Raw genomic sequence first — 19,266 nt, 5'->3', positions numbered from 1 at the left:
TATAAAAATGTATTGGAGTGAGATCATTTCTTTCTTTTGGGATTTGTATACCGAGTATGTCAACATCTCCGTCAGACCATTTAATTGGTAAACTACACGGTAATGTACAATTTAAAWWTTTTTGTGATCCAATACGTAATTTATCATAATTTGGTTTTAATACAGAGAGGATAGCAAAAGTATCTAGATCCTCTATGAGGCCGTGGAGAGATTCTAATTGTGAATTATCAGCGTACAATGACACCTTAGTTTTTAAGCCACGGATTTCTAATCCCTTAATATTATTGTTTGATCTAATTTTAACAGCTAACATTTCGATGGCAATAATAAATAGATATGCCGATAGTGGACAACCTTGTTTTAATCCTCTAGATCAGGGGTGTCAAACTCAAATACCCAGTGACCCAAACAAGTTTTGCTTTAACATTGAATATGGAACAAGCATCGCTTATTACCATACAATATATAATTTAATAGTGGAGACATGCAARATCGAATTTCAAATGAAAAAACACATCAATGGCATTAATTTATTGTAACGACCCGGTATTGTGTTCTGTGGTTGTGGGTGTGTTATGGTTCCCATGGCTACTAGCAGGGGTTAAATATGTCAGGACAGATGGAAAGGTTGGGGGGGTATGATGGGTAATACCGCGGGATTTGGAAATGCATAAATAGGGATTACTGTCTCATTGTTCTCTCTCTTCTGTTCGTGCCTTGATCTGTTCCTATGAGAGTGACTCTTGACCCGACAGGGTAATATTGTGTACGTTCGGCATTTAGCGGCGTGGGTTGTGGCCGGAACAATAGCCCAGTTTATGAATAAACCTGTTTTCTGACCTGCACACCTAGAGTCCGTCTCTTTTCCCTTTATGACCCAGCCGGGTCATTACATTGGTGTCAGAAGTGCTTTCGAACTACGGGATAGAGACTAGGCGAGTTAGCTGTTCAGTATAGGCCGGGTTGGCGTTAGCGTGACTCGCATCTACGGTCATGATGCTTGGGGCGAGGCGGAAAATTAAGGAAGAGTCGGACAAAGTGTCCGTTGTGGGCTCGGGGGTACCCGGTCGGGAGGGTCAGGTGGCGACTGCCGTAGGAAGGCTGGAGAGTCACATGGCGGGAGTTAAATTGTCAGTCAGCAAGATGGCAGAACTGCGGGTTCCTTCACACCGCTCGAGAGCAGACGTCACGGCGAGGGGATATCGACGTCACCGGGTGCGGAAAGGCTGGGCCTGCTAAGGTAAACAGAGATGCGGCGACCTATTCCATTAGCCACGGTAGCGGCTAAACTACCAAAGTTCAATGGACAAGGTAAATGGGACGTTTTTTTCACTCAATTGAGTTGTTGGCTAGAGCCGGGAGGTGGTATACGAGCGAAAGCGTACAGCTGCCCTGAGCCTGCAGAGGAGGCGTCGGAATGCCTGCTAACGCTAGCCCCGGACGAAAGGGACGACTATTGGTGCGCTAGTGGAGGCATTGGGGGCCGTTTCGGCAGCGACGCGCAGCCAACATGCGCGGATTGAACTGAGTACAAAAAGAGACTTCAGGGGAATCATTAAAGGCGTTGGCAAGTGATAATTCTGAGCCTGACAGCGGGCTTATGCAACTATTGCGATTGGGGTGCAGAGACGAGCTGCACGGGACAGTTTTATTAGACGCGCTCTTCCACCGAACTGGGTAAGCATGTCAGATGGCGGACCCACCATCTCTGCGGGCTGCAGTGAATAGCCAGGAAGAGAGCTGATCTGGGGTGAGGGAGTGAGAGTGGAAGTCGCCAGTCAACCAGAGGTGAGAGCAGCGGTGGCTGGGGTGCCAGGGGTCACAAAACGGAGTGTTGACGATTGGCGGGCTAGTCAGACTGCTTCGCTTGTCATGGAGAGGGGCTCCAGGCAACGTCGACAGTGTCAGCTCAGCTCCTATTGTCTGCTGGGGTTGTGCCAGCCTGCCACTATTCAGCGAGAGTGTGACAGATTCCCCGTCACCAGGGAAACGACAGCGGTTCGCGTCGCAGGGGCTGCGCGGGCCCACCCCCCGCCCCCGAACCCACTGTAAGCAAAGAAGGTACCACAGCGCAGGACAAGAGGGTGGGGACCTGCTCTTCCCAGGTGTAGCTGCCGCCGGGTTCCTAGTCCTGTAGTTGTGGTGGGACGTACCACCTTGGGACTTCTGCAATGTCAATCGTCAAGGTAGAGGGGGTGGAATGGTTTGGCCCTGGTCGACCGGCTCTACAGTAACCCTGGTGAGCACAGACATACTACCTGTTGGGTGCGGTGAGCCGACCTTGTCCAGCTACAAGACTTTCACGGGGAGCTAGCCCCCATGTTAGGGAATGTCAGCTATCTGGGACCGTGGGGACAGGAGAATGTGGGTGTCCGGTGGTGGTAGCAGCCGGTGCAGGACCCCTTATACTGGAATGACTTTTTTGAAAAACTGTGGGGCTCAGTTGGACTTAGCGTCGGGCACTTTGAGGCTGTCGGGGGCCACAGTGGGAATGTCGCCTTCGGAGGCCAGCAGGGGGCAGGGCTGTCCGCCAATCTTCCTCCAAGCTTGCAGAGACTCCACCGGTCATCCCGGCTGCTTCCTTGGTTGTTGTGCCATCCCAGCAGCTATTCTCCGGCGGCGACGGCCTTCACTCCCCATCATGTGCAAGCAGCAGCCACGCGCCACCCAGTAGCCCAAAATACACTGGCTCCTTCACCCCATCAGCCCGACGGGGGAAGAGGAAGCTATCGACGCGTCGAGGCTGTGTGGCTGAAGAACTGTCAGGTCTGGATGAGGGACAACAGAGACAGTTAAAGCAGCTGCTGTTGACTTTAAAGATAGCTTCGCTTGGGGGAAGATGAGGTAGGACAAACGCACCTAGTCCAGCACGAATAGACATGGGGACGCCCGACCCATTAAAATTCGGCCCCCGTCGTATTCCCTTGCTTCAGGAGGGAAGCAGCCGAGCAGACCACACTACTTGTACTTAGACATGTGACATGTTGCGGCTGATTTCATTGAGCCATCAATAGCCCTGGTCCCGCCGGTCGTCATGGTGCCTAAGAAAGGGTAAACTTAGGTTTGTGTGATAAGGGGCTAAATCGTCACACTAAAGATCTTATCCTCAATTGACTGCTGTAGCGCGCCACAGTGATGAGTCTGTCGCAGAGGTTCGTGTTCTCCTCCCTTGATCTGCGCAGTCACGCAGGTGCCCTCTCGCCAGGGGCACGTGAAAAAACGGCCTTCTCCACGGATAGGGGCCATTGGCAGTTCAAGGTGCTGTGCTTCGGCGGCTGTAATGCTCCTGCACCTTTGAGAGGCTCATGGACAGAGTGCTGGCGGGGTTCCGAGAGACGAGTGTGTTGTGTCTAGACGACATATTGTGCACGGCACATCGTTTGAGGGGGCACTGGGGGCAATTAGGCGAGTGTTGGAGAGGATCTCGGGGGCGGGGCTAAAATTACACCCGGGAAAGTGCCATTTCATGCAAAGGGAGTGGCGTTCCTGGGCATCAGCTGGGTGGTGAGGGCATCAGCACGATTCCAGACAAGTAGAGCTGTGAGGGGTGGCCAGTTCCAGGGGGAAAAAAGAGGTAAGAGCTTCCTGGGGCTGGCATCTACTATCGTAGGTTTGTGAAGGGGTTTGCGGGGGTAGCGGCTCCTTTGAACCACCTTCTCAAGGAGGACACTGTTTTTCAGTGGACCGAAGAGCACCAGCGGGCGTTTGAGGCCCTCAAACGTGCCCTGATGGAGGCCCCTGTCCTGCCTCACCAGACCCGAACCGTCCGTTCATCCTGGACACCGACGCAAGCAATGAGGGCTTGGGGGCTGTGCTGGCTCAGCGGTGCCCTGATGGGAACACGTAGTAGCTTATTACAGCAGAACTTTTGATAAGGCTGAAAAAACGCTACTGCGTGACAAGGAGAGAGCTTTTGGCTGTCGTGGCAGCAGTACGCCATTTCAAGTACTACCTGGGGGGCTGCCGTTTGTGGTCCGGACGGACACTCCGCCCTGCAGTGGCTTCTCTCCTTCAAGGAGCCAGAGGGTCAGATTGCCGCTGGCTGGAGCAGTGCAAACCCTACGACTTCCAGGTGGACACAGAGCCGGCCTTCGCCACAGCAATGCAGACGCCTTGTCCCCGCCCGTGTGCTGAGGATGGCTGTGGGTACTGCGCAAAACGGGTGGAGCGAGAGAGAGAACTGTGCAGGGAGGAGGGAGTCACCGCCACGGTGAGTCAGCTGAGTGTGACAGAGTGCCGGGAGCTTGAGGCTGTGGACGTTGGGGATGTAGGCGTCGCCAGAGAGGAGACGCAGAGCTCGTCCTGTGCTGCGGTGGGTGGAAGAGAGAAGACGACCGCCGTGGGGGGAAGTAGCCCCTCTATCACCAGTCACCAAAGGACTGTGGCTAAATTCACAGTCCTTAGAGTGGCTGAGGGGGTGCTCCAGAGGGGTGGAAAAAGCAGCGACTGGAGAAATTACGTGGCAGGTAGTGGTGCCCAAAAGGCTGCAGGGGAGCGTGTTACAGCAGCTTCATGGGGAGTAGGCGCAGGGCATTTTGGGGTCTCCAAAACGTTAAAGCGCATGCGTAAAAGCTCTATTGGGCAAGGCACAGGAGGGATGTTGAGGACTTTTGTAGGCAGTGCGACGAGTGTGCTGCTAAAAAGGGACCTCCAGGTCAGTCACACGCCCTCCTACAAACAATTCCCAGTAGGGAGCCCATGGAGAGACTGGGGGTAGACATAGTAGGGCCGTTTCCAACCACAGACAGCGTAACAGGTGGATTCTAACCGCCATGGACTACTTCACCAAGTGCCGGAGGCTTACGCTCTCCCAGACCAGGAGGCGGGGACAGTAGCTGATGCGTTGGTGGGGGAATAATCAGTCAGTTTGGGGTGCCACAGTCTATTCACAGCGACCAGGGAAGAAACTTCGAGTCACGGGTGTTCTCAGAGTTGTGTAGACGGTTAGGCGCGAGAAGACGCGCACTACTCCGCTTCACCCCAGAGTGATGGGCTGGTGGAAAGATTTAACAGAACATTAGCACAGCAGCTGGCCATCGTTACCTCAAAACACCAGAGAGATTGGGACACCCACTTACCGTTATTCTTATGGCGTGTAGGTCGGCTGTTCAAGAATCGACTGCGTGCTCCCACACTACTAATGTTAGGTCGTGAGTTGCGCACCCCAGCCGAACTGACGTTTGGCCACCCTCCTGATAATGACGACGGGGTTTGCCTGGCCCGAACTATGTGTGTCGTCTGCAGAACCGGTTAGAGCGGCTCACACCTTCGCAAGAAGACACTCGAAAACGCAGGGGTGCGCCAAAAGCGCCACTACGACTCGCGCGCTAGGGGAGGCACTTTGGAGCGGGAGAATGTGTGTGGCTTCACAACCCCACGCGCAAAAGGGCGGTGCCCAAAGCTGGACAGTGCATGGGTGGGGCCGTGTCTGGTGATAGAGAGAGTGGGGGAGGTGACGTACCGGGTGGAGGTTCCCCCACGGACAGGAAGGTGGTGGTCCACCGGGATCGATTGGCACCCTACAGAGGGAGGAAAACGGTAGGGAATGGGAGGGAGGGCTCTGATGTGAGCCCACGGGAACAGTCTAACGAGGAGACTCTAGCGCAACCTGAGCCTGGGGAGGGGGCTGCTTCTTCGGAGGCGCTGGAAATGACATTGGGGCAAGAGGAGCGTTCTGGGGGCCACCGCTGAGAGTCACGGGGAGGCCCAAGAGACTGATGCGACCTCCGGGTCGTTTTAAGGATTTTGTTGTGTAACCCTAGGGGCTAGGGTTTGAGATAGGGGCGGGGGGGGACTATGTACTGTATGCCGGTATTGTGTTCTGTGGTGTGGTGTGTTATGGTTCCCATGGCTACTAGCAGGGTTAAATATGTCAGGACAGATGGAAAGGTTGGGGGGTATGATGGGTAATACCGCGGATTTGGAAAGCATAAATAGGATTACTGTCTCATTGTTCTCTCTCTTCTGTTCGTGCCTTGATCTGTTCCTATGAGAGTGACTCTTGACCCGACAGGGTAATATGTGTACGTTCGGCATTTAGGCGGCGTGGGTTGTGCCGAACAATAGCCCAGTTTATGAATAAACCTGTGTTCTGACCTGCACACCTCTCTTTTCCTTTATGACCCAGCCGGGTCATTACATTATTAAATAAATAAAATTTAAATAAAAATCGTATGCCTCTTTCTTATTTGCAGCCTTCTGATTTAAATACCAAATAAACTTTTTAAACTTTTTCCACTGGCTAATAATTTTACAAAATAAATGATAATAAATCAATCAACCATTCAAGCCCATGCCTTGTACAAGAAAAAGTGCACAAAGAAAACGTTAATTATGCACACTGATCTAATCTTTTTCACGAACTCTCCCTCATTAAAGGGCCAGGCTGATTTTGCGATCTCTGCTGCCACTATATAACTAGCCTTTACAGCAGCCTCACTTTTGTGATGTGGCTTTTTTGAACATATTCTGTTGTGAAACCAAAACTTCTTTTCATCTCCTCTACTTTCTGGCTCCTTTGAGTCATGTCCAGTCTTGTATTTGTCATGGTGTTTCGTTTCATAGTGTCGTCTAATGTTGTACTCCTTACTTACAGCCACGTTGACTCCACAAACAAGACAAACAGGTTTGTCTTTTACATATGTAAACAGACATTCTGCCTCCCACTTGTCCAGAAAGCTCCTGTTTTCTGCCTTTCTTTTCGCCATTTTTGGGAAGGGATAGCGCGCTGACAGTTGTAGCGTCTATGTTGCTATGACTACTGTCACAGAGGAGCGGCGTTTCTGGGTCCTGTCCTGATTGGCGCGCAAAACAACAGCAGAGCATTATGGGATTCGTAGTATTAGCGGTGAATGCGCTGTATAATACCGGCGGCCAGCTCTAGTAGTAATTTGGTATTGTCTCGCGGGCCAAATATAATTACCAGAGTTTGACACCCATGCTCTAGATAGTTTAAAAAACTTTCTGAGATGTAGCCATTATTTACTATTTTACACCTGGGGTTACTATACATAACTTAACCCATTTTATAAGAGATTCCCCAAAATTCAAATATTCAGCATTTACATATAAACTCCAGTCGTACTTTATCAAAAGGACTTTTCAAAATCAGCTATGAAAACCAGGCCTGGTGTCCCCGATATTTCATAGTATTCTATTGTTTCCAGTACTTGTCTTATATTATCTCCAATGTATCGTCCATGTAAAAAAAACTGTCTGATTAGGATGAATAATATCTGACAATACTTTTTTAATTCTATGCGCCAAGCATTCTGCTAGGATTTTTGCATCACAACACTGAAGTGTAAGAGGTCTCCAATTATTTAAATGGACTGGATCTTTATATATATCACTTGGGTCCTGTTTCAGTAATAATGATATCAGATCTTCTTGTTGCGTGTCTGATAATCTACCATTTATATAGGAGTGGTTAAAACATGCTAATAACGGTCCTCTGAGTACATCAAAAAAGGTTTGTATACTTCCACTGGTATGCCATCCGAGCCCTGGAGTTGTCCCAGCCTTAAAGGCTTTAATTACATCAAGAAGTTCCTCCTCTGTAATTTGGCCTTCACATGAGTCTTTCTGTACAGATGTTAATTTTACATTATTATTAGGGAAAAAATCCATACAATTATTTTCAGTTAGTGGACATGGAGGAGACTGAAATGAAAACATATTCTTAAAGTACTTTACTTCCTCTTTCAAAATATAATTCGGTGAATCATGCATGACTCCATCATGTGTAACAAGCTTCAATAAAATAAAATTGGTAGCATTTCTATATTGAAGATTGCCACAACCATGCTTCACCGTAGGGATGGTGCCAGGTTTCCTCCAGACCGGGCGATTAGCATTCAGGCCAAAGAGTTCAATCTTGGTTTCATCAGACCAGAGAATCTTCTTTCTCATGGTCTGAGAGTCCTTTAGGTGCCTTTTGACAAACTCCAAGCAGGCTGTCATGTGCAWTTTACYGAGGAGAGGCTTCCGTCTGGCCACTCTACCATAAAGGCCTGATTGGTGGAGTGCTGCAGAGAYGGTTGTCCTTCTGGAAGGTTCTCCCATCTTCACAGAGGAACTCTGGAGCTCTGTCAGAGTGACCATCGGGTTCTTGGCCTTGACTAAGACCCTTCTCCCCCGATTGCTCAGTTTGGCCAGGCGGCCTTCTCAAGGAAGAGTCTTGGTGGTTCCAACCTTCTTACATTTAAGAATGATGGAGGCCACTGTGTTCTTCGGGACTTTCAATGCTGCAGAAATGTTTTGGTACCATTCCCCACATCTGTGCCACGACACAATTCTGTCTCGGAGCTCTACGGACAATTCCTTCGAACTCATGGATTGGTTTTTGCTCTGACATGCACTGTCAACTGTGGGACTTTATATAGATAGGTGTGTGCCTTTCCAAATCATGTCCAATCAATTGAATTTACCACAGGTGGACTCCAATCAAGTTGTAGAAACATCTCAAGGATGATCAATGGAAACAGGATGCACCTGARCTCAATTTCGTGTCTCATAGCAAAGGGTATGAAAACTTATATAAATAAGTATTTCTGTTTTACATTTTTTTATACATTTGCAAACATTTCTAAACACCTGTTTTCGCTTTGCTATTTTGGGGTATTGTGTGTTTTGATGAGGAACATTTTTTGATTTAATTAAGCAATAAGGCCCGAGGGTGTGTGCCTGGACACAGTCCTTAGCCGTGGTATATTTGGGCTCTCGAGTGGCGCAGAGGCCTAAGGCACTCCATCTCAGTGCAAGAGGCGTCACTGCAGTCTCTGGTTTGAATCCAGGCTGCATCACATCGGCACAATTAGCCCAGCGTTGTCTGGGGTATGCTGAATTTGTTATTAACTGACTTGCCTAAGTAAATAAAGGTTAAATACATTTTTTTATTAATATTGGCCATATATCACAAACCCCCGAGGTGCCATATTGCTATTATAAACTGGTTACCAACGTAATTAGAGCAGTAAAATAAGTGTTTTGTCATACCCGTGGTATACGGTCTGATATACCATGGCTGTCAGCCAATAAGCATTCAKGGCTCGACCCACCCAGTTTATAATCCATTTTAGAATAAGGCTGTAATGTAACAAACTGTGGAAGAAGTCAASGGGTCTGAATACTTTCCGAATGCACTGTATGTTCGAGATACGTTCWGAATAGTTTTTAGCCCCTTGAGATTGCTGTTTTCTTACACGTGTTCTAATCTTATCTTTTCAATGCCTCAGAATACATGCTGACGAAGCAGGAGTTGTGTTTATATCTAAAACGAGTTGCTATACATAAAACAAGTATGATTCCGTCTTGTTTCTCTCCAAATACCCATCTCTTCCATCTTTGTTTGCATATGACAAATGCTTGCGATATKGATAGCTAGAGCATGATAGGCCAGAGGGGCCGTAGAGAAGTGTCTGTGAGAGATGCAGTGGTGTTGGTCTCATCAGCAGAGCTGCGTCGGGGCCCTGTGGTGCAACCACTCACTGTGATGATGCCCCCGTCGGGATCACTCAGCAAGTCCAAGCATACGCCACTGATGGGAACAGCATGCTCCTGCAAGATAAAGGAGAGAGAGAAAGCGAGAGAGAGAAAGGTTAATCAAATGTTCACTGTACATATCACTTTTTCATAGGGGTGCTTATTATTATACCAAAGGGGCYGAAACAAAAGCTCTCAGTGCACGCTTTGTTCTTGTTTTTCCATTCACCTCCTTCCCTCCCTGTTSCCATCAAATTGATGTGTTACCCTGATAGGTGGGCCAAGGACTAGTCAATCACTGGCCAACTCCAAATGGCACCCTAGTGTGCCATGGGCCCTGGTCAAAAGTAGTGCACTATATAGGGAATATGGTGCCATTTGGGATACGCYCAGCCTAACAGCCTSTATCGTACCTGGATGGCTGTGGAGGAATTACCAGAGAGGTTGATCATCAGTCCCAGGAGGGGATAAAGGATCTCTCTGTATTCACAGTGAGTACACCACTTCTGTAATAGAGAACCACAGTGCAACACAACACACACTGGATTTGGTTTGAGAAATGACCATTGTACATTGTTATCTATTCTGGCTTAGTTTCAGTCTATGACATTTCAAAACCTTTTTTTTTTTATTGGAAAGAGAAAAAGCAAGTGTGCCATCATTGGAATTTAATAATAATAAAATAGAAAATTAAACATCTCCGTTCAGTTTAGGAAAATAACAAAGTTGTATGCTACTTTAAAATAAGCTAGTCATAAATACAATATGGAGCAATATTCACCATGGCGATTAGAAAGGCCTGCCAACACTCCTGGCAGTTGGCAACCTCGTTATGGATGGCATCATCTCCAATCATATTGCCTATTGTTGATATGAGCGATGGAAAACTATGCCGGTTGAATGTGGTGATGTTCCTCTGCAAGCGGAGCACATGAACAGATTATCCCMAAAATATTTTGACAATGTCTGGTCGCAGATTCGTTTTTTCTGTATTGCCAACTCATTGGTTGGCAATACAGTATGAGGAGCAAATTAAGGAGCAAATGAAGTATTTGATGAGATGTAGCTAACTTCCAACACAAATATCTTACCAGCAGACTTGCGAAAGGGAGCCCAATCAATGTGGTAAACGTGTCCCTTAACTGCAAGCAAAATCTGTAACATGAACAGGGAGAAAACCATGATGAACATGAAATGTTCAAGAATATACAGTAGATATGCTACAAATCACTTGCCTATGCTGTATGTGATGTAGCATACTCTATACAATAGGCTCCCACATGACAAGGAACAATAAAATAATTGGCTGCACACTACATACAGTATGGGACGCGGACAATGAATCTCAGGAGGTTACAAACACAATCGATATTATATTATTATTCATGAGTCATGACGTGCGGTACCAAACCACAGTATGTGACGACATTATCTAAATATTTTAGAAACACACACAAGCACACACATACTTAATAAGTCAACACACACACCTCACCGTTAACAAGTAATGGACGGCWTTTGGCCCCCCCCMAAAAAAGAAAAGATGCTAAATTAAATAGTAGAATTGAAGCCAAACAAATTGTCCTGGAGAGGCTGTCTATCATAGGCTACACCCCAATTTCACACTCCACACTCTCTCACTCTGCGCGCATGTGTGTGTGCTGCTGAGGATAGAGAGAGTGAGAGAGGAGCCTTGGCCTAGGCTATTGTTGATTGCGAAGATGGAGGCTTTTTTCATTGAAGTAAAACGAAAGTTAGAGGATAAAGAGTATGCCTACAGTGAAAAAACTACAAGCGGAATGTCCTTTGTGTGGACAAGTTTTACTATTGTAGTGGACAAAGATGAGAAGAGCGTTGKSAAGGCCAAATGCAAGCCACTGTGCAAATCRCTATTCAGAGAGAATGCAATTTTGGAACTTAAATGTATTTATTTTCGTATTTATAATCTTATGCTTTATCATTAGCCTATTATTATTGTATATCRTTATTATTATTGTAGGTCTATTAATCTAAACCAGYTCTTTAAATACGCTAAACGTGTTTTGTTTAATTCTGCTGAGACATTTTCRTTGGCTAAATTAAGTTAGAATTGTCTTTTCAATTGTGTGCTCCATCTTTAGTTTAAGATAAGTTAGTTATAAGAAGGCCCRTTGTAAAATAAATATCATTAGAGGTTAATTGCTGCAATATAGCGTGTTCAAAACTTTTGTGATGTTTTAAACCAGTTCGTCTTTTTAAACCAAGTCTTTTGTTTCATTCTGTTGAGCCATTTTCTTTGGCCAAATTAAGTTGCAACTGTAATGTTGTGTTTGCCATATTATAACAGCCTGCTCGTATTTTCCCTATAAATAATGGCTTGACTTACTTTTGATATTACCCTAATAAAGTTTAGAAACTTTTGTGAAGGCTATTATTAAGCTTAACTACTGCCGGCTTATGATATGAAGGCAGTGTGCACCAGCGCTGCAACTGAATCCGACAGTTGAACTTGAGGTGAGGAATGTTTTAGGCCTACCAGAGTCAAACAATATAATACTTATCTTTAAACAAATATTTGGATCAGAAATATAGGAATAAGCTTCCTTCTGTATGCCTATATCTGTCTAGCAGACACAGTAGCCATCTGACAAATGCATGTCGGTGTCAAAGCAAGCTGCCGGCATATCTCTATCTCTCTGGGGCTTCTCTTCCTTTATGTCATTTTTTCTAATATTAATATCATACAGTGGACGCAAATGCATGCAATGCTCTGATGCACTTAGTGCTCAAATTGCCAAAAACTGAACCGGGAAGTGGACAATTATTGTTTTAGGAAAGTAAAAACCAATAAAGCCAGGGGCTATAAAGTTTAGCATATGCTACACATCAAAAAAAAAAATGGCTGTTTTTAAGGTCACGTAGCCTGACCTAATTGCTAATTTGGCCAATATCCCTCATTAATTGATGGCGCTGGCTGCACCAGGTCGGAGGTTTCATTATCTCTCTCTTTCTACTCTTGGATTTGAATGCATATAGATGTCCGGTAAATTGCTCAAATGTCCGTAAATTAAAATCTTTCCAGTCACGTTGTCCGGCGCAAACTCTTCCTGACGGAAACCCTGGCACCGACGTCAATTCAATGTCTATTCCACATTGGTTCAATGTCATTTCGTTTAAATGACGTGGAAACAAYGTTGATTCAACCAGTGTGTGCCCAGTGAGACGTCTCACACAAACACCACCGTAGAGTAGGTGATAGCCTTGTTTTCGCAAACGTTAACAAAAAACGAGTCCTTGACAAAGGCTCCAGACTCACATTAGTAATGTAATCCCTTCCAGCATCATTCAAGTCCAACCAAATAGACTATGACCTTCCCATTTCAACCACTACACAGTCTCTGGCTTTATTCCTGTGGCTCTGACTCTCCTTCTGTAGTTTAKTCCCAAATTACACCATATTCCCTTTTTAGTGCACTTCTTTTGACCAGAGCCCTATGGGCCCTGGTCAAAATGAGTGCACCACATTAGGAAAAGGGTGCCACTTGGGATGCAGCGTGCAGCGACGCAGACTCTATTTTCATAAGTGACAGTGTGAGTTTAGGAATGGAGCGGCAATTCGACTTTCAACTGAGATTAACGGTGGGATAGAGCATGGTGATGGATTGGGATGTCAACCCCGCTGTTCACTTTGCATTTTCGTGGAGCCTCCTAACCGTCCAGCCAAGTGAGTTAAAACTGCTCTTTAATATTTACGCCGATGATATATGGCAATACAATAGACTAGCCCGGTGGGTCATGGTCAAAATATGTATTTATTTTTTCCTGCGAAGTGATATCATTGTGATAGCATTGTTCTTCAAACGCTGGCGAAGGCTGACGCCGAAACGTGTGCATTTGTTCTGACACCTGCTGCTCAGAAAATACATTAAAACTTAAAGAATACTTCAGTGACTGAGTTTTGCCCTCCTTCAAGTAATAGCATCCACCATTTTGTTACGAAAAGCTATTTGTTGCATTAGCTACAGTGTACATACTGGTTTTCTGTGGCAAAGTTCTCCAAAATAGTTAGCGCTGTGGTTTCCAGCTGGCTCTGTGTGGATATGCACCCCATCAAGTTTCCCACCAACCTGCAGAGTTGTGTGAGAAAGTCTAATATTTCATTTTCACACATCATTAACACTTATTTAAGCCAAGACAATTATCCAACTTACTATATCATTGTTTTACTGTCTAAATAAGATGGATGACATAATATTTTGAATAACAGGCACCAGCAAGTGCAAATGCAGGTCTGATGTGAGACTAAATATAGCAATAGAATATCAACATGTTTTCAATTCCCACAGTACACAAGGGGTAAAATCCCAAATGAAATGTTTACTGTTAATAGAACACAACCAATTTTGCGATCCTACTCTGAGTGGACGGCTCTATCTGCTGTCTGAAACAGCTGAAAGAGGAGAAGGCAGGTAGGTTTGATTTGATAATATTGTGTGGTTCTTGTCAGCCAAAACWCGCAATTACCAACAGGGATCTGATCTCTTACATGTGCAAATTCAGGTTCTCAATGGCCAAGCATCTTCCATGTGGAGTTTGGGAGTACAAAGACAGAAACGCCAGGCATTCTTTCCGCACCGCCGCCATTCCTGATGCTAACAAGTCAACAATGTACTCTTCGGAGGCTGGGCATCTCATCAGCATCTTTTGGTTTTCATCTGAAAGCAAGCAGCCCAGGAGAAAAAATACAGTGACAGTTGTGGCAAAGATTGAATTTAATAATACATTGCATGCACTTTGAATCGATTTGAATGCTATTTGTCAGGGGATGATTGTAGGCCTACTTTAAATGCAATAGCAACAATATAATTGCACTTGCCTCTTTAATTGGCAGATTTTTTACATCAAATGCATTTCCCCTATTTTGACATTGGCACAACAGGTTTTGGATAGCTGTATAATTGATTTGTCACCGTTTGGGAGAAGAAGGAGCAATTATTTTCTCTTGGTAACACGTGTTCATGAATTTTGATGTGGTAAAAGGGGAAGTCCAGGATTCAAACAACAATGAAGCAGTCACAAAGTGTGTGTTTACAACTACAATGTTGACAAATAATGGAGTAAAACAAGCTTATATTTTGTGGTTTCTGCAAGACATGAGGCATGTATAAATTATATTCTTCAAGAATCAATGGCTATATCATTCATAAAAAATGGATGTACCAATCCCAGATTGCCACTTAAGCACACATTGCTTGTGTAACTACAGAACAAGTGGGTACTTAATAAGGAGTTGGCAAAAATGCATGACAGGCAGAATAATGAGAAAACAATGGGATAATTGAAGATGTTTGGCATTTCACACATTTTTTTTCACACAATTTCTTCTTGACAAAAAAAATCAATGTGCAAAAAAASACGAGGAAATATCACTCTGATGCCTGTCTACAAACCATTTCCATCGCAAACCACCCTCCACAATTTCAGCACGGACACGCATAGCTCCTCTGCGCATGGCGCTGTCGATTTCTGCAACAGGCAACTGAAAATAAGGAAACCCAATTGTGTTCTTCATTGAGTACAGGCATATTTTTCTCATTACTTTGTGCTGAAAACTTGAACCACTTTCCTGACAATATGTGCTGGTCTGAAATATGACCACAAGTCCACAATGCTTCACGAGAACAATTGCGGATGACTTTAGGCTAATAATACCCTCGCTAATTTCACATGAGGGAGTTGTGATTAGTGTCTCACCCTACATAACCCCTACTATATATACACGTAGTACATTGCGTGGGGCACAGCACATTACAGGTTCATCCAAATCTCTAAAGGAGCTCATTCTATTTTGGCAATATTTAACTAGCAACTAACAGAGAGAGAGAAACTTTTAAAAGACATAATCTCTTTGGTTTGAAAAACTTTTTGGGACCATGGTTGGCTGACTGTCCTTAACTCCCTATCAGTCAGCCAGTCAGGGGCATCTCTCGAGTCCCCTTACCTTCTTACGGTGTCATTGGTTTGGATGATACTGAAGCCATTGTTTAATCGGAACAGCGTCTGGCCAGTGCCTGTTAGGAAGAGCAGATAACGTCAGGACTGGGAGGCCTCTCCGTACCTCAGTGAGCCACATACATCATCACAGTGCGCCCGTGGCCAGGCTTCAGAAACACAATGCCTGGCGGTCAAGGGCAGGAGAGAGTGGAATAAATAAAACTCATCCAGAGCCAAAGATCCTCCGCTATTTCCCTCATAAAGATGGTGAGACTGGGCGTGTGTGCAGAGAAAATCTAGAAGAGCGGGGAAAAAAGCTCCCCTGAGGTGATTTGGTGGCGAGAGAGCCGGTAATGTCAGGCAGGCCGTTTCTACACTCTTCCTAGAGATGTTCAACTGGGAATTATGTTACATTTGCCCTTTCATTGAATGACATTGTAAGACAGTCAGTTTTACAAGCAGTAGATTATCTGACTGGTTGTATTCATCCATATGAGGGAAGGGAAAACACAGACTGGAAATATGTGGTAGTAGTCTACAATTGATCATTGATTATTGTCACTGGTGGTTTAGTTGATTATAGTGCGAACGTGTGTGCATCTTAGGCCCAGTGCACTCAAAATTCAGTTTTTTCCTGTGTTTTTTATCATAATGTACAACAGCTGATGAAACTAACACTGTAACGTGTGGGAAAAATGTGATCAGTGTTATTTTCTGCTGGTTGAAAATACAATGTACACAGGACCTTCTAATCAGCCCCACTCACACCACTCCCAGACAGTCCTAGCCAAATTCTTGCTCGAGAAATAGTGTTTTGCTCAAAAGCAATTTTTATGGAAAACTATTACAGTAAGGTACTTCATTGTTACCCAGAAATTATTTGACATTGGTATAAAAACGGCTGCATTGGGCTTTTAAATTATGTAAAATGGGAAAAATCTGTGACAACTAAAATGTCCAATTATTCAACATAAAAGCTTGTATACCCTAGCTACTGTACAGCACTACACACGTTTTGCATAAGTCATCCAGTACTGTACCTCTGCATTCTACACAATCTGAGGTTTTGGTAATAGAACAGCTCCCAAATGGATGCTTGGATTGTAAACACATATTTATCATTACACTTCCGTGTGTCCTTTCCCCTGCCTACCTAGCGCCTCGGCTGGGCAATATTGGGGAGTTTGCTGAACTGTGATAAACAAAATGAACCATGAAGAGAAATCAATACCGCAGAGGGGTCAGGTCAGGTCTTCCCTTCTGGTTTTTATTTTCAGAGGATTACAAATTGACCATAACCACCACAACAAACATTAGGTCTGTGTAGTGATTTGATCTCCTAGGAGTTTCACATTTCTTCAGGGACAGTAGATGAACTGCATTTCTCGGAGTCGACTACTAGAACCATGAATAAGAGAAACCCACCTGTCAACGCTGTCCTCCCTTGACCTGAAGGAGCATCCATTGACATCCTTCGGGCCCACAGGATAGGATGAGGAGGGTTGGGGAAGCGAAGCGAAAAAATAACATTCACACACACACACTCACACAAGATTTGGAGGGATGGCGAAACTCCCAACAGCGTACTCACAGTCTGTAATGGCGTGTGATAGAAGCTTGAGCCCTCCGCAGTAGTATAACGGGAACTGATCGGGTCTGTCCAGCTTTTTCAACAGTTGGAGCACTGTCGTGGCCTTTTCTTCTCCCTTATCAAACTCCTCCCACGCTTTGCTTTCCTGGCATTCTCTTTCTTCCTCCAAATCCACTTGGGTCAGATACTCTTGAGGAAGAGAGGAGAAAACATGGGCTCGGAGACAGATGGCTTCTGAGGAGCCTAGCATGACGTAACCTCGTTGCAGTGGATCAAAGGTGTGTAGAACAGAATGACCACCGTGTTTCTCATAATATGCATTCATATGTTGTAAATGGCATCATATGCTATAAACAGGTAGTAGGGCCACAGATTAGAAAGGAAACAACTTTGCAAGGAGGCCATACGAATGTTTCCTAACCCTGCTGAATTAGAGGCATCACCGATTAAATAAATGGATTCAGTAATTATCTTACTTTCAATACATTTAGGGAAAGTTAATGAGGGTATTCCAGAAACGTTGTTGCCGTCTTTTCAGATGATTCATAACATCTCCATAATCACACATCAACAACGAACAACAGCGTCAAACATGTGAAAATTATAGTGTCATTATTCATTGGGAATCCATCCTAATCTAAATTGACACAAAACAGTGAAATGAGCAAGCGACTCGGAACAAAACGTTATTGGACCATCTGTTTTAATGACACATAATAAGCTTTTTTGACAACGGCAATGATGGCACAAAGAGAAAAAAAATGCTTTATTTTGCAAGGTAACAATGAGTGCCATCCAGCTTTGGGTTGTCATTGTAGGCTTGTCCTTGTTACAGGGCTGTTATCATACGTAAATAAATGAGGATGCCTGACAGACCTCTCTGCCGAGAGGGGATGATTTGGTGACAAGATGGTGGGGTGTGATCAGGAGTCAGGACAAAATGTGAATTTTGGCTAAGGGATAGGTTGGTTTCTATAATATATATGAATAGAGTGTACATAAAAAAAACAGTAATTTCTGATTAATCAGGAAGAATCACATCCCTGATGATGGTGGGTTAGCCTAGGTCCTTGGGTTCCCCTACTGGTGGAGATTTGATTTGGCCCTCCAAGTTTTCTGGGCAAAAAAATAATTACACCTGCAGCTGAATCTAGTTGATGATCCTCGCCCTATGGTTACATGGGTCATATATAACCCTTACATAGTACGACRTTTGCTGAGTTTGCTCATAAATTATTTGCGAGGCATCTATGTAGTGTTTATTGACATGTTATGAACGCTCTAATAAACCCTTTATAAATTGTAGTTTGTTTAAGTGGGACCATGAGCGAATCTGAGTAATAGACTTCACTAGCAACAAAACTTTTCAGCGTGTTATATTGCCTTACCTTTGAGCATCTTTTCCCGTCCTGGCTCAATTTCCAGTATCTTTTGATAGCACATTCGTGACTGCAAAAGAGAGATATGTCAATTACGTTTCCTACAGCTACCTTTGGTCATGAGATAGGCTGATGCACTCTACTAATCTCAACCAGAGCCATAGATCAATATATAGGACTCTGGTCTCAGTAATACACACAGACAGAKCGTAAGCAGAAATGTTGAGACCATTAAAAGAAAGAAATGCAGTCACTTTGTATTTTAAATATTGTATTAAGCAGAACTCTCGCAGGAATATATTTGCTGAAGGAAGGGTAAGCTTAAAAAGTTGCAAAATCTGCATTTTAGGAGATCAATACAAGGTTTGAAGCAGATAGGCATCCTGGATGACTGAATACGGTGGTAGGCTGTTTTCTCTGCAATGCAGTTAGATACGGTTCAAATGAAACGGAATGCCCACCTCGTTATAATTCTCAAGTGCCAGGTGTGCTTTCCCCATGTGAAGATACGCTTTAACACACTTGTCATTACACTGTAACGAAATAATAGGAGCAAGAGAATCATACGGGACAYGTCAACTGAAACACATCATCTGCAATATGGACATCCTTAACACAAAACTGGACCAAAACCACATTTACTCAAGCTTCAAATATGGTACTCCCTTGAATTAGGCCAAACCCATTGTCTAGTTAGTTTGTATGTTTTTCTAAATAGATTGTCCTGAAAGGATTTTTTTTGTTACTGGTTTTATTACAGATTCTAAGGGGTATATACAGTACTCCAACCCACTTTCCTCCCCTCTCCACACCACTTACAGTTCATTGCTGTCACTGAGC

The 19,266-nt window shown here is 44.7% G+C and overlaps 1 protein-coding gene across 2 annotated transcripts in view; it reads right to left on the bottom strand.

Annotated features, from left to right (window-relative positions):
• The window catches only part of ttc12 (tetratricopeptide repeat domain 12), a 51,842-nt gene that overhangs the window by 15,992 nt on the left and 16,584 nt on the right, over positions 1-19,266 (bottom strand). For both annotated transcript variants that reach the window (XM_023967283.2, XM_023967284.2), the window contains 11 exons: positions 18,888-18,959; positions 18,436-18,496; positions 17,048-17,236; positions 15,464-15,533; positions 14,913-15,001; positions 14,009-14,177; positions 13,497-13,589; positions 10,575-10,638; positions 10,265-10,399; positions 9,897-9,989; positions 9,490-9,558 (listed from right to left, as the gene is read on the bottom strand). In XM_023967283.2, the coding sequence (XP_023823051.1) occupies positions 9,490-9,558; positions 9,897-9,989; positions 10,265-10,399; positions 10,575-10,638; positions 13,497-13,589; positions 14,009-14,177; positions 14,913-15,001; positions 15,464-15,533; positions 17,048-17,236; positions 18,436-18,496; positions 18,888-18,959 (1,104 nt within the window). The remainder of the gene's footprint in view (positions 1-9,489; positions 9,559-9,896; positions 9,990-10,264; positions 10,400-10,574; positions 10,639-13,496; positions 13,590-14,008; positions 14,178-14,912; positions 15,002-15,463; positions 15,534-17,047; positions 17,237-18,435; positions 18,497-18,887; positions 18,960-19,266) is intronic.

Source organism: Salvelinus sp. IW2-2015, linkage group LG22, assembly GCF_002910315.2.
Source record: "Salvelinus sp. IW2-2015 linkage group LG22, ASM291031v2, whole genome shotgun sequence".
NCBI classification, from domain to species: domain Eukaryota; kingdom Metazoa; phylum Chordata; class Actinopteri; order Salmoniformes; family Salmonidae; genus Salvelinus; species Salvelinus sp. IW2-2015.
The sequence above is the reverse complement of the archived record's forward strand: the minus strand, read 5'-3'. Positions and strand labels throughout refer to the sequence as shown.